The following is a 14,664-nucleotide window of genomic DNA, read 5'->3' as shown; positions in this document are numbered from 1 at the left end:
CTCACACTTTACGATTTAAGTGAGGAACCCCTGACTCAGAAGAGAAATGACTGGCCCAAGGTCACACCATAAAGTTAGTTGGCAGAACTATGGCTGGAACCAAGGTCTGATTTCGAGTTTCCAGACCTCTGGTTTTTCTACCTCAATGTTAGTTTTAGCTTTCAAGGGCTTAAAAGTAAGAAACCATAAATTCTATTTTGTAAATGTCTATAATGTAGCCTAATTTTCTTCTTTACTCCCCTCAGTCATCAGAATTAATTTTGTCTTTAGTTCCAGTTGTGCCTGACACTTACCCTTCTCCACAGAGCTGTCAAAAAGTGACAGAAATTACTAATCTAGTAATCCAGGCTTTAGCCACTTGTCTAGCAAAGGGAAATGATGAAAAGACTAAGAGGAAAGAGAAGAAAGAGGAGCAAAATTGAAAAATAATCAACGCCAGGATAATTAAAAGTTGGCTGTAGTTTCAGATCTAAGAGAAAAACTTAAGCTAAAATATTCGATAGTATCTTAAAAGAGAAAAAGAAAAAGTGTTTTATTGTTACTGACTAAGGATATTTCCAGTACAAACTGGAATTTGTCAAACCAGATGAACTTTCCCCTCACTAAAGGGTATTTGCTGACTTTATGGCTGATTGGTTGCTTATTTTGTGGCCAGTTGCTCAACCAGATCAGGCAGTGGATGTCACTTCCCTGCTCCTTAGCCCAGACTAAGAGTTGTTCTTGTTTGAGCCAACATCTAAGATCATGTGGTTCTCAAGGCTCCAATGCCTCAGTTATTTAAACAGATGTGAGGATGTTTTAAACTTTAAACGAGGACCTCAGAGAATTTTTAAAGTTTATATAAGGAGTACGATTTCAAGAGAGTTCTTAGAGTAGCTCTACTCCTGGAGTGGCCTACATCTTCTAGGGACTTGCTGGCTGCCTGTCCTTTTCCAGTCTCCCACCTTCGGCCAAAAGCTTCCTTTTTAATTATTGGTTGAAATAGTGATTCCATTTTCCCTTTTCTTCACCCACTTTTGCCTTCTGCCTTCTTATCTTGTAGTGATCTATGTCTGCATGTGTAAGCATGGGTACAAAGATTTAACTGCAGAGATGTTCACAGCCATGCCGCTTCTAATAGAGGAAAAAGTGGGAAACTACTCCTATGTTCACAATACAAGACTGGCTCATCAATTTGTAAAATACCATGCCATTATTCAAATTACGTGGTAAATGAATTTTCAGTGACATGGAAAAATGTTCATACTCTGCTCTGTGAAAAAGAAAAGTTATAAAACATTACATTTGGTATGCATGCATAAATGCATATGTAGACAATCGTCTGAATGCCCTTAGACCACAGTATTAATAGTGGTTCTCTTTCAGTGGAAAGATTTGGGGTGTGTGTATGTGTGTGTGTGTGTGTGTGTGTGTGTGTGTGTGTGTGTGTCTGTGTGTGTTCATTCGCCTATTTGTATATTCTCATTTTTCTACATTGAACATGTCTTGGTTTTATAGTAAGAAAATTTGTGTTTAGGACAGACTAAGAGTTGTACTTGCCTGTTTTAGTCATTTAGTCATTTATGACCCTGCACATGCATAATGTAATTTCACCAGTAAAATAAATATAAACCAATCACTCTTTAGGATTCTAAATAAAGTTCTAAAATCTTAACCAGACTTTGTTCTTTTATTAAGGACCTGCTGTCTAGACATCTCACCTATTCCTTTCTCTTAGTCCTCAATAGAAACACTAATCTTCAGCTTCCCAGCATGAATTTTCTCCACCAACTTCCAATCACTAGCATTATACAAGTATTCAGATGGTATAGGTGTGTGAGGGAAGGGTGTGGTGAGAACAACTATGTCTTCGGACCAAGCGCAAGCTAGATTATGTGAGCCTCTGATGTGGTGAATGGCTCGTGATCTTGCGCTGTCCATTCCTCTCCCGCAAACACAATCCTGCAGTGCTTCTTGCCTTGAGTTAGGGCACCTTTCAATAAAACCCAGCTTCTGGAATCTTTAACCAGCAGCATGATATACAAGTGTCTCTAATTTAAACAGTGTTTGCCAAGATTATTCCCAGACTACAGTTTTAGTTTTAAGAACAAGGTAAAGGGAAGTTACTGTGAAACAAGCCGGTACAGGAAAAGTCAGAGGCTTTCTCTTCTTTTATACTTTAGTCTTCTCTGGTGGCACGTCTCATTAACAAACATTGGGATCCCTTTTTCCTTTTCATGCTTAAAATAATTAGAAAATTCTTCCTAACCATTTCATCTTTAGCAAAGATTATTTTCTAAAATATATACTTATGCCACAGGGTTGTTTAGAGATTAAATGAGATTTTTAAAAATATGTGACGATATAGTACACAGTACCTGGCACATAATAAGTGTTTGGTAAACATTAGATCCTTCCCCTTTACTTTTGTTTTCAAACTTATAATGAATACCAAAATCAGGGATTTGGACCACAAAAGGACCATGTGGACCACACCCTCCCAGGCTTAGTCATGACTGGGTGTTTTGGACACTGTAAGGGAGGTTCTTGGAGAAAGACTTCAAAGTCACAGGAAATGAGCAAACTTTGGAGTTAGAGTGTGTGACGTGTTAGTATTTAAGAGGAGTATGCATCCAAGCTTAGCTATTTTTGTTTATAAAGAAAAGTATCTCAAAACATATCTAGGAATTTAATATATCTAGGTTAAAAGTACTTTAACAGCAGAAATAAGAGTAACTGAAGAAAAATATTTACTTACAATTTCTTAACTAAAAACATATGCCTAATCGCTATCCTTCATTCATATGATTCTTTTAGAAGTTACTCCCGGCTGTTTTCCGGAGAAAACTTGAGTTTCTTTTATTGTCAGAAGACCTCCAAAGTGACATTCCAGAGGACATCCTCAAGGTGAGAGAGGGTTCTGGAACCATCTGCCCAGGGTCATAGTCACGCAGCCAGTTCAGCTCCCAGGGATCCAGCAGAGGCAGGTCCCCAGGAGGTTAGCTATAGTCTGTTCTCAGGCAAAACCAGGCTAGATAGAGGCGCCTCAGAGGGGAGGTTAGAATTAGGATAAACTTACCTGATTTTAGAATTCTTAGAGGTGGCTTGTCTGGAAGGACTAAGTATAGCTGGAGATTAAAGACTTTTTTCATTTCATGTAAAAGGAATACATAACTTGGATTTACACTAGGTGTTTGATTTTTTCACCATTATATGGTAGGGAATATGAAGGGAGAAAGGAACTAGTATTTGTTGAATACCTCTTCTATAACAGGTGCACTGAATGTGTTATAGTTAATCCCCACAACACATTTGGGGCCAGATTCAAACTAAGTCTTAGCTATATCTATACTTAAGTGCCTGAGGTATGCTCTGAGGCTCAGTACTTACTTACTTCATCACCCTGCCTAATTGAAGACATATTAGCAACAGGATTTAAGGTACGGACTGTCCCTTATGTTAGGTCAAAGACTCGTGATCCGGTGACCATCTTGGAAGCAAATGAAGAAGCATTCCTGAGCACCATCCACAGGCATGGTGCTAAAGCACCCCCTTTTCTCTCTCTGCCCCCACCCTACATACAAATTATAAGGTATAGCGATTCTTGCCTTTTAGGGCTCAGCCTGGTTGGAGAGGAAAGACTAATACACATGAGACAATTCTATATTAAACCATATAGTACTAATTTTCAGTACATTGAAAGCCCAGTAAAGAGGGGGAGTTGTGTGGGTTGGAGGTATTGGGGAAGATTCTGTAAAGGGATACGGAATGGGCTACACCTTAAAGCATGGCTAGGATTTAGATCAAGGGTTCAAAGCGGGTATGTAATTTGTTTTCAAAAATGAATTTAAATGCCTTGAGTTGGACATAATGTCTTATGCCCATTTGTTACCTGCTTCTATGAGTTTGCAGTCCCTGATTTAAATCGACAGAACACATTTTGGAGGCAATAGGGGAGCAAGCTTGAAAATGAAGGCCTTGGGCAATTGAATTAATCTCTTTGCCTCAATGTCCTTATTTGTAAAATGAGGATAATAGTAGTATCTTCCTCTTAAGGTTGTTGTAAGGTTGTTATAAGTTGATTTTTCTGTGTAAAGGGCCTGGCATGTAGTAACTACTAAAGAGGTGTTTGCTGCTACTGCTATTACACACGCGCGCGCGCACACACACGCACACACACACACACACACTGAAAAGAGGAAAACACAAGGCATACAGGTGATAACATTCTAGACACACTCACCATACATCCCTCTCTTCATCCTCTATTTAGGAGCTCTACGAGGCTTTATCACAAGACACAGTAGACCCTGTGCTTCCTGGAAAGCAGAGGCGGGAAAGCTGGGCCCTCCGGCTCAGCTCAGAAGCTGTCTCTGTGCTCTGGGATCATCTGAGGCAGGCGCCCCAGCCAGTGCAGGCCCTGCTGGAGCTCCTGCTCAGGGAGGACGACGGCAGCAGCCTCTGTGGCTGGCCTCTGCAGAAGGCACTGGTGGACCTCGTTCGAAAGGCACTGCGAACTTTGCCGGGCCCTGGCGCTGGGTCCCCTGGGGATGTAGATGCCATTTACAGAACCCTGCAGATTCTGCGTTGCCCTGCAGAGCCACTGGGGGTTGAGCTGCGTCTCCTATGTGAAGAACTACTGGAGGCCTGCAGGACTGAGGGGAGTCCCCTGCGGGAGGAGCGGCTGCTCAGCTGCCTGCTGCACAAGACTGGACGGGGCCTGGTATCCCTGTATGGCCATACCTATGCAGAGAAGGCCACAGAAAAGCCACCAAAGGCCATATCCTCGAGAAAAGGTGTGATTCCTTTGCTGCTTCTCCTGGTGTATTGGTAATCCCACTCTGCCCGACCTTCAGGGAGTTCCTCGAGGCTGGTGCTTCCATTTGCTCAGAAAGTCTAATGGAGGAGGCTAAGCATCAGACAATGAGATGTGCTTTTGTAAAAGCACAGATTTAGTCTAAGTTGGAGTGCTGGGGAAGAAAAGTAAAGTAATAACAATAGCATAAAGAGCTTTTCAGAAGCCACTGAGAGAAGTAGAGTCTTTAATACTATAGAAGTATAGAATGCCTGGTTTAAGTTTTTAAAAGAGTGAACTTGAACTCTCGCATCAGTTGATTTTTTCAAATCAACTTTCACTTAGGGCTTTCACTTAGGAAAGAAGAGCTCCAGCTCCCCAGTGACCCTGTCTGGTTTGATTTTCAGTCTCACCGGATCATCTAGACCCTGAGCGGGCAATGCTGGCCTTGTTCTCCAATCCTGACCCCGCCCAGGCTTGGAAATTAGCCTATTTCTACTGTGTGAACAACAGCAAGCACTTCCTCGAGCAGATTCTGGTAGGTCAAACGTAATTATTCTTTATCACAGAAGTACCCAGGGACTCTCTGGGTACTAGAGACTTTTTCATTCCTCATTTTTCTCCCACTCATTTATCCAGTACAAAACCATCTAATTATTGGTGAGTCATTTGGTTCTGTCCATCCCCTAGTCCCAGGGGAAAGAACGCTTTGAGAACCACTATCATTCGTAATTAGAACTGCAGTCATTTTATGTCAGTCCTTTGGTAGGAACTAAAATGTTAGGTACATGTAAGCTTTCTGAAGGGTGTGAGAAAGAAAGGACGGTGGCAGCAATATGTTGCCTATCTGACAGGGAAATTTAATTACTCTAACCTTCTTCCAGATTGCAACTGAGCTTCAGTTTAATTCAACAGATATTTATGAACCTAATCCTATGGGCCATGTACTGTGCTAGGAGCAGGGGTTACAGCAAAAGGCCATTCCTGCCTTCAAAGAGCTTATTGTTTAGTGAACATTTTTTGCTCAGCTGGCCACTTCTGTCATTGTTAGAAATCTCTCTGCTCTACTGAAAAGCTTCTTACCCTAGGGAACAGCAAGTGCACATAACTGCCGATAGCAGCTTCCTTTGACTTACAGGTGACAGCACTAACGCTGTTGAAAGAGGAAGACTTCCCGAGGCTGGGCTGCTTACTAGATGGAGAATTCCGGCCTCTCAGTCGACTGCTTGTGCTCCTGGGCTGGACACACTGCCAGAGCCTAGGATCCGCCAAGAGTCTGCTCCAGGCACTCCACAGGAGACAGGTAACTCTCATTCTGCAGCCCAGGCTGCTCCAGAAGTGAGTGCTGTGGGGCTCTGGGGGGAGGCGGAATGCAGGGTCCTGAAGGCGGTCAGGTGCCTGAGTCAGCATCTCTTTCTTCTATACCAACACAGGACCAAGGCTGTGACCAACTCCTCAGGGACGCCTGTGATGGGCTGTGGGCTCACCTGGAGGTCCTGGAGTGGTGTGTACAGCAGAGCAGGTACAGCGCTGTGCAGCCAGCCCCTTCCCACCACTGGGCAGACTTATCGCTGTGCTCTGTGTATGTGACCGCTAGAAGAAATCTTCCACATAAAGGTTTTGAGTTGATGGAGTTGACCAGCAACTAATAATCATTCCAACTATTAAACAAGGAAAGAAGCATGAGTAATAATTATCTTCACCATAGCCATAAGGTTATGACTATAATTTTAGGATGACAATGGTAAAAAGAACAATAGCTCACATTTCCTGAGCACTTAATATGCCAGGCATAGCTCCAAGCCCTTTACGTGAATGATTTCTCTTAAGCCTCACAATAATCCTGTGAGGTAGATACCCGTATTATCTTCGTTTTAAAGATGGGGCAACTGAAGCCCAGAGGTGTTACGGCACATGCCCAAAGTGACACATGTCACTTTAGTCCACATTTTTAGCCACGTGTTATCCTAGATCACACTTTTCTTCAACAACTGCCCACTAACTGTGTGAGCCATGTTTCCCTGATAACTTAACCTTAGGTCTTCCCTACTTCTCGGTTCCTGTTTTGTTCTTCACTCACTTCACCAGCCCTTCCTGAACTAGAGTAGGCAGAGTGGGAAGTAGTTTATTTTGAGCCCTTGCTCAAAGTAAAGCAGAGAAGCTTGTGTCACTTCTTAGCTGGGAAAAGGACAGAAATTGGGAAGCTTCATCTGCAGGCCCTTTCTAGACCCTAAAGACGAAAAAGGCCCTTTCTAAGTAGAGCTGACTTGATGGATTTATTTCCTTGAGGGTAAATAAATGCGCTACTCTATTCCCGACCAACCAAAACTTAGTTAGGAGAAGTGAAACCTGTGGTATCATGGGCCAGAGAGAAAGAGAAAGAGGGAATCGCGATTGGTGTTTCTCAGTGCAATTGTGTAAACTGCCTCTCCTTCCATCCTCCCACCTTTTCCCTTTCAGCAACCCCATACCAAAGAGAGATCTCTTGTGTCATTTACATGGTGGAGACAGCCACTCAGTGCTCTACTCTCTCCATCACCTTACAAACCTTCCAGCCCTCAGGGAGGAAGATGTTCTCAAGCTCTTACAGAAGGTGCCAGCCAAGGACCTCAAGCAAGAGCATGGTGAGTTGGTGATGGAGTGACTTGGGCAAGGTTTCTTCCTAGGACAATCTCACCCAAGTTTCTTTCAGCACAGGATTTATCGAGATGAATTCTGTCAAAATGGGTGGTCTAGCAGGTGCCCTCTAAATGAGTGCTGTTTGCCCCAGTGAGATCATGGGATATAGAAACATGCCTCCTCTTTCTTGGTGAACGGTAGGAAATCCTATCAAAACAGTCCCATGGGGGGACGGCCAAATGGCTCTGTTGGTTAGAGCGCAAGCTCTCGACAACAAGGTTGCCCGTTCAATTCCCTCATGGGATGGTGGGCTGTGCCCCACTGCAACTAAGATTGAAAACAACGACTGGAGTTGGAGCTGAGCTGCGCCCTCCACAACTAGATTGAAGGATGACTTGGAGCTGATGGGCCGTGGAAAAACACAGTGTTCCCCGATAAAAAAATTAAATGAAAAAACAACAACAACAACAAAAACAGTCCCATAGGAACCTTTGTCCTTGTGGAACCTTCTCATAAACCATTAGCATACCCTCACCCCAATGAAATCATTAGGAACTGCCCCCCGAGTTCACAGCATTGTCGTTGGCAATATTTATGCAAATTTTTGGTGAGTCTCTCCATTCTTCATCAGCTTTCTCATAGCACATTTTGTGCCTTCCTTCTCTCCCATATCTTCTGTATACTCTTTTGCACAGATAAAGAGGTATAGAAGAAAGACTTGCCTGAAACAATAGCAAAGTCTTGTTTTAATCTTAGATCTTTGCTTAATATTCAAGTCCCCTCTCAAAAATCATATCATGGTGTAGTCACAACCTGCCACACAGGCCCGGGACACTTAGCTTTGAGAAAAACAAATGTCCTGTTATAGCAGTAGATGTTGCTTAGCCTAGATATTGCCTTGATTTACTTTGAAAAAGGACATACCACTAACTGGAAATGTGTTACTACCGTGTTTCCCCGAAAATAAGACATATCTGGACCATCAGCTCTGATGTGTCTTTTAGAGCAAAAATTAGTATAAGACCCAGTCTGATATTATATTATATTATATTATATTATATTATATTATATTATATTATATTATATTACATTACATTATGTTATATAAGATCTGGTCTTATATTATGTAAAAATAAGACCGGGTTTTATATTAATTTTTGCTCCAAAAGACATATTAGAGCTGATGGTCCAGCTACGTCTTATTTTCAGGGAAACACGGTACATTCTAAATATTTTTATGGAAAGGTAGGCAACTTGTTTGGCAGGTTTTGTAAGAGAACTAGAACTCTCTTTTTTCTACATACAAGTACAAAAGGCTTCCAATGAAGTATTTTAAATCTGATCCCTGGTGACCCACCGGGACACACTTAGAACTTAAACTTGGAAAAGGCAGCAGAGGAATAACATGGCTGGGATGAGGGTGAGTCAAGAGACGTATCTGACATACAAAATTTAAGGAGCCATTTATTTTCAGAGTTGTACAAGTTCTTGCAAGTCCTCGACCTGGGCAGTAATGCCATGAAGAGGCAAGGGGCATAGAACAATATTGATCTCGTTCTCCTTCTTACCTTGAGCTTGGCAAAGCTGAACTTTCTAGAAGAAGTGATCACTAGGAAGCCTGTACGTAAAGAGGTTTATTGCAACATCATAGTAGCCAGGCATCCCTAACTACTGCAGTGTGCTGCCCTAGAGGAATCTGGGTAGGTGAGGGATTCATTCAGGAGAACTATATGCAGCCATCAGAAATTTCGTTTATGAAGAAGCATAATCAAATGCTTATACTATAATGGATTTTTAAAAAGTAGGAAAATAGTATAGAAAATGTCATTACACTCAACTTAGACATACAGATATATACATATACACAACCCTATCAAAACAGGTAAACCAGAATGTTAACAATGGTTGTTTTTAGCTGATAGGATCATGGGTGACTTTTTTCTTCTTTTTTGCTTTGCTACACTTAATGCTTTTTCTTTGAGCAGGTTGTACTTTTGCTATAAAAAGAATTAAAGCCAAGTTAAAATGTTTAGAAACCCTATAAATATTATGGTGCCCTCTCTTCCTCCTGAAGTTCAAAATTTTTTTAAATGAGAAATTATAAATTATTAAACAAGCACAAGGAATTTCAACAGTTTGTGTTTTTTACCCAAGATATCTGCTTCAGTGCTTTCTTAAAAATATCAAATGTTTTTCAAAAAAATTTTTTTTGTTGCCGTTGTTCTCGTTACTCAATCTAAACACATTTTAAGCTTGCCTCTTAGATAATGTGGCAACTAGGGAGACTAAACATTTACTTAAAGTTTTAGTTTTTCTAAAAAGGAAAAACAAGATTTTAAGAAATGTAAGGAAAAGACTTGTTAAGTAGCCATGAGGGCTATGTTGACCAGACATGTAGAAGGGATGTTGGTGGGAAAGAAGAAATAGAAGGGACTGAAAATTGATGTTGCGTAGAGGAAAGGGCCAGGAAGGGACACAGCTCAAACTAACAGAAAGGAGAGCGGGTAAGAACACGTAGGGGACCTGAAAATGCAGCATCTCTTTGCTTCAGCCATACTTGCAGCCCATACCTGAAAGAACCAACTCTGAAGTTCTGCCTGTTTCTATAATGCAGATTCAGCTGATGCCTTGGTCCCTGAGCACCTGAGCCAGTGTCAGAACCTGGCACTCTACCAGAGCTTCTGTGCCATGAAGTATGCCATCTATGCCCTCTGTGTGAACTCACACCAGCACACCCAGTGCCAGGAATGCAAAGACAGTCCCACTGAGGACCCGGCGTCGGTTGTGGAACCAGTGAATGATTCTATCTCCTCTTCAGGTGCAGTGCCCACCCCCCCTTCTCTGACGTAAGCTGGTCATGACCGGTTCCAGAGAGCTCATTGTGTGGAAACCCTTTTCCACCAGAACTGGGGACGTGGCCCTCGGTTTTATTATGTGCAGGAATAATTTTATCCATTTATCAACCTCTGTGAATCAAAGGGATGTGGAGAAAGTAGGTGATTTGTGTAAGTTCTAATGGAGTCTGATCACCTAGTGCAATGTTTTCCAAATACTTATTTAAAACTACAATCCACAGTAAAAATAGCATTTCACATCACACTCCAGCTTGTACCTAGGTATATAATTTGTGTATTTACATATGTATGTGTATATGTGTATGTAAGTGATATATAAACTGAAATAAGGTTTAAGAAACAATACTTACCCTTCCAAACAGAGCATACTCTTGATTACTTTTCTGTTGTATTTTATTTTTTTAAATGTAGCCTCTAAGTCAATGTCATGGGTCACAGCCTACAGTGTAAATGAACCTATGCCCTATCCTCTCTCATTTTTCGTAATAGCTTATAATTTCTTAACTTGCCTTGTGTGACTGCTGGTCAGTTATCTCTCCCTTGTAGCTTTGGAACAGACCTTTACCTCTGAGCATGTCATTTTGAGCAGTAATCCTTAAGAGATCTACGTAGTCCGTGATCACCTTTAGTGTAACAATGAGTAAAAACAGAATTGAGGAATAAGAAGTCTGCATGCTGCCTTCACTTCAGGAACAGAAATGTGGAGTGCTTGTCAGAGATGAAGAGTAATATAATATTTAAAAAGCAGAACAAAATAACGAGTGTTCAGTGAGCTATACTTTTAATTAAGGTAACCAAATCCTTCTGTAAATCATGAAAAGACATGGCTGGAGAGTCTTATTATTCTGACTGTAACTACAATTCCCTTAGTCATTAAAAAATAATTGAAGTTGTGAGAAAATTTGAGTCTGGCAAGTAGTATCTCTAATGTTTCCATTTTCTCTCTTCTCTTTCTCTGGTCTCTTATACATGCTTCTTTAGGTGCTTCAAAACTCTTCTCAACGTACCTGGCCAGGTGTCAGCAGTATCTGTGCAGTGTACCTGACTCTTTGTGCCTGGAACTTCTAGAAAACATCTTCTCATTGCTCCTCATCACCTCTGCCGACCTTCATCCAGAGCCTCACCTGCCTGAGGACTATGCTGAGGAGGATGACATTGAGGGAAAGGGCCTGCTGGGTTTGAGATCCCCATCGGGGAGCCCTCAGCACATAGCACAGCCTGAGAGGAAGTCAGAACGGGGTTCCCTAGGAGTCCCCAGGAGCTTTGCTTATACAATTCCAACCTGTCTGAAGACAGAGCCAAAAGACAGTTCCCCAGGGCCTCACGGGCACAGCTATTTGGACCTAAAGCACTTTACTAGTGGTATCAGTGGGTTCCTGGCTGATGAATTTGCAATAGGGGCCTTCCTCAGGCTTCTCCAGGAGCAGCTGGATGAGCTCAGCAGCCGCACACCTGCTGAGGAGCCAAAGCTGCTGGAAGGCCAGAGCTGCGCAGGAAGCAGAGATGGACTGCAGAGCCGCCTGCACCAGTTTTCCAAAGTTCTCTCTGAGGCCCAGTGGAGATACAAGGTGGTAACAAGCAACCAGGGCTCAGGTGAGAGGAGATGGCAGAACCAGTGGGTCCAGGAAATGAGGAGGGTGAAAAATCCCAGGAATGTGGGAGAGAGCAAGGAATGCATGGGAGTCACACCATAACTCGGTATATCACCATAGCAACTAGTGTCAGAACCATGTCTCAGAGCCCAGCCCAAATCTTCCTCTACCTGTTACCTCAGGAGGTGGGTCAAATAAAAATTGATCACTTTCCCCTGTGACCCATTGGGTTTGCTGTTTCAGAGGAGCAACCTACCCGAAGATACCGGCCTGTTGCCACACGGCACCCTAGTGTCCGCCGGGGTCGTCGGATGCGGAAGAGCCGGGCAGGTAATCTGAAGAGCTCACCCTATGCCTCGTTCCCTGGCAAGTGGTATATTGCCACTTGTCTTATATTCCTTAAGGTAAAGCAGATGGTCCAAACAAATAAAAATGATTTAAGATTATCCTAGTCCCACTCCACCAAGTAACCTTTGCTAGAGGTTTCCTTCCTTCCATTTTCCATACAGTATAAGCCTATATGTCATTTTATATATAGAGATGCATCATACTATATATACTTACATATATTGAGAACTGCAACTTTTTCTTTTCATTTATATCCTTTATATACTCAGATGTATCATACTGTATATTGGAACTTATTTTCACTTATTTTAAAGGATGCTTAGTGTTCTATTGTCATATGTACACTTTTGTGGACGTTTCAATTTTTCTAGTTCTTTTACTATTATAAACAAGGCTATAATAAAAACCCTTGTACATATGTCTGTACATACTTATGTTGCATACTTATGTGAGTACATGTATAGGATAAGACCGTAGCAATAGAATAGCAAGGTCAAAGATATATGGATATAAAATAATTACCAGATTGCCTAAAAAGTGATGGACCAATTTACATTCCCACCGAATGCATGTGAGTGCATATTTGCACAAATATGAGTAGTATCAGATTTTTTTAAATCTTTGCCAATATGATTAATACAGCAATGGTGTATCATGTTTTGATATTTTTAGTTTGAGATTGAATACCATTTCATATATTTATGGCCATTTATATTTTTCTGTGAGCTGCCTATTCATGTCTAGGGTCCATATTTTCTATTGGGTTCATCTTCCTTGTTGAATTGTAAGCTCTTTTTACGTTCAGGAAAATATTCTGTCTTATGTGCTAACAATTTTTTCTCCATTTTGTCTTTTGATTTTGATTATGGGTTTTCTTAAGGAGTTTAATACAAAAGCATCATACAGGAGTGTTAAATTTTTAGATAATCAAATTTTCATTATGGTTTTTGGTGCTGGTTTTTATATAATTAACAAGGAATTCATAAGAGTTTCCTATGTGGTAAACAATACTACACATGGGTACACACATCTTGAAAGGTGAATGAGGCATAAACCAGGACCTTGCCATCAAAGAATTTATAATTTACCTGTATAGACAGTAAACATGAAACCTTAAACTGCACTGCCGGAAAACAGAAGAAATCTCCTAGAGAGGGATATCAGCATAGCCTACAAAAGTCAGGGAAACAGATTTTATGGAAAAGTTGACTCTTGAACCGAGCTCAGAAAAATGAGTAGGCTCTAGCTAACTGACAGTGAGAAAAGTGAGCATACTGAGTAGAGTGAAGGATATCCTGAGAGAAACCTGGAAAACCTCAGGTTTTCCTGAGTTACTAAGGCCCTTAAGCTGATCAATTAATTGGTTTGAGTCGAAAGGCATAGTTTGCATCCACTTGACCTACCCAGCCCTTGAAGAACGCGCAATCCATCTTCTCTTTCCCATAGCTGCCTGTTCCTTTCCAAACAGCAAGCCAAGGAGATGCCCTTGCATGGGGCTGATACCACACTAAGATTAGTGAGCCTCCATTCTCAAGCCCTAGCACTTCAGGAAAGCAGCTGTTGAGAAGAAGTTTTTCCTCCAGAGCTTGAAATACCGTGGTCTTTGGCAGACCGGGTCTTATACTTTGGTTCCATACCTTTTCAAGTAATAAGGACAACTTTTCCTGTCAGAAAATTTTGTGACCTTCCTTTGTACCCTACTACTTCCTGTTCATAATAGTTGCGATTCTTTTTTTCCCCAGAATATTGACAGTGCTTAGTGAGTAGATGGAGGCCACTGACCTCTAGAAGTAACTTGAAAGCTCCTAGGGCTGAGACCCACAGGTTGGAAACCACTGGTATAAGCTGCTACCCAAATGAGCACTGGGGCCATGTGAAGCCCACCCTTCCCCTTTGGTCTGTAGGAACTTGTGTTTTGCTATAGAAGAAGTAGCAGGTATTAACCCATTACCCTCTCGCTTTACCCCAATCTTGGCTTTCAAGATTGTAAGGAGTTGGTGGTTGATTTTCTCTCTTCTTCCTAACACCTGTAGATGGCCGGGACAAAGGCTCCAATCCATCCCTGGAAAGTACAAGTAGTGAGCTGAGCACAAGTACTTCAGGTATGGGGGGCCCAACCAATTGCCCACTTCAAGCAGCTTTGCCCTGATACGGAGTTGCCAAACACCATGGTGGAAAAACCTGGACTAAGCAGTTCATGCCTGTGTTCAGGAGGTTGGTTCTGGAAAATACAGACTTCCAGTTATAAGATAGATAAGCCCTGAGGATATAATATACAACATGGTACCTGTAGTTAACGATACTACATTATATATTTGAAAGTTGCTGGCAGTAGATCTTAAAAGTTCTCATCACAAGAAAACAAATTGGCAACTATGTGTGACAATGAATGTTAAGTAAACTTTGGTGATCATTTCACAAGTCATTATGTTGTATACCTAAAATGAATACAATCTTCCATGTCAATTATATATCA

The 14,664-nt window shown here is 41.6% G+C and overlaps 1 protein-coding gene across 2 annotated transcripts in view; it reads left to right on the top strand.

The window, feature by feature from the left end:
* The window catches only part of ZFYVE26 (zinc finger FYVE-type containing 26), a 60,811-nt gene that overhangs the window by 3,321 nt on the left and 42,826 nt on the right, over positions 1-14,664 (top strand). For both annotated transcript variants that reach the window (XM_019733560.3, XM_074327310.2), the window contains exons 4-13: positions 2,797-2,886; positions 4,253-4,775; positions 5,182-5,312; positions 5,913-6,077; positions 6,208-6,296; positions 7,235-7,398; positions 10,008-10,211; positions 11,230-11,841; positions 12,084-12,170; positions 14,222-14,290. In XM_019733560.3, coding sequence (XP_019589119.3) covers positions 2,797-2,886; positions 4,253-4,775; positions 5,182-5,312; positions 5,913-6,077; positions 6,208-6,296; positions 7,235-7,398; positions 10,008-10,211; positions 11,230-11,841; positions 12,084-12,170; positions 14,222-14,290 — 2,134 coding nt within the window. The remainder of the gene's footprint in view (positions 1-2,796; positions 2,887-4,252; positions 4,776-5,181; positions 5,313-5,912; positions 6,078-6,207; positions 6,297-7,234; positions 7,399-10,007; positions 10,212-11,229; positions 11,842-12,083; positions 12,171-14,221; positions 14,291-14,664) is intronic.

The sequence above is a fragment of the Rhinolophus sinicus genome, chromosome 3, assembly GCF_057876585.1.
Source record: "Rhinolophus sinicus isolate RSI-liver-muscle chromosome 3, RSI-T2T, whole genome shotgun sequence".
NCBI lineage: Eukaryota > Metazoa > Chordata > Mammalia > Chiroptera > Rhinolophidae > Rhinolophus > Rhinolophus sinicus.
This window is presented reverse-complemented; position numbering and strand designations above follow the sequence as displayed.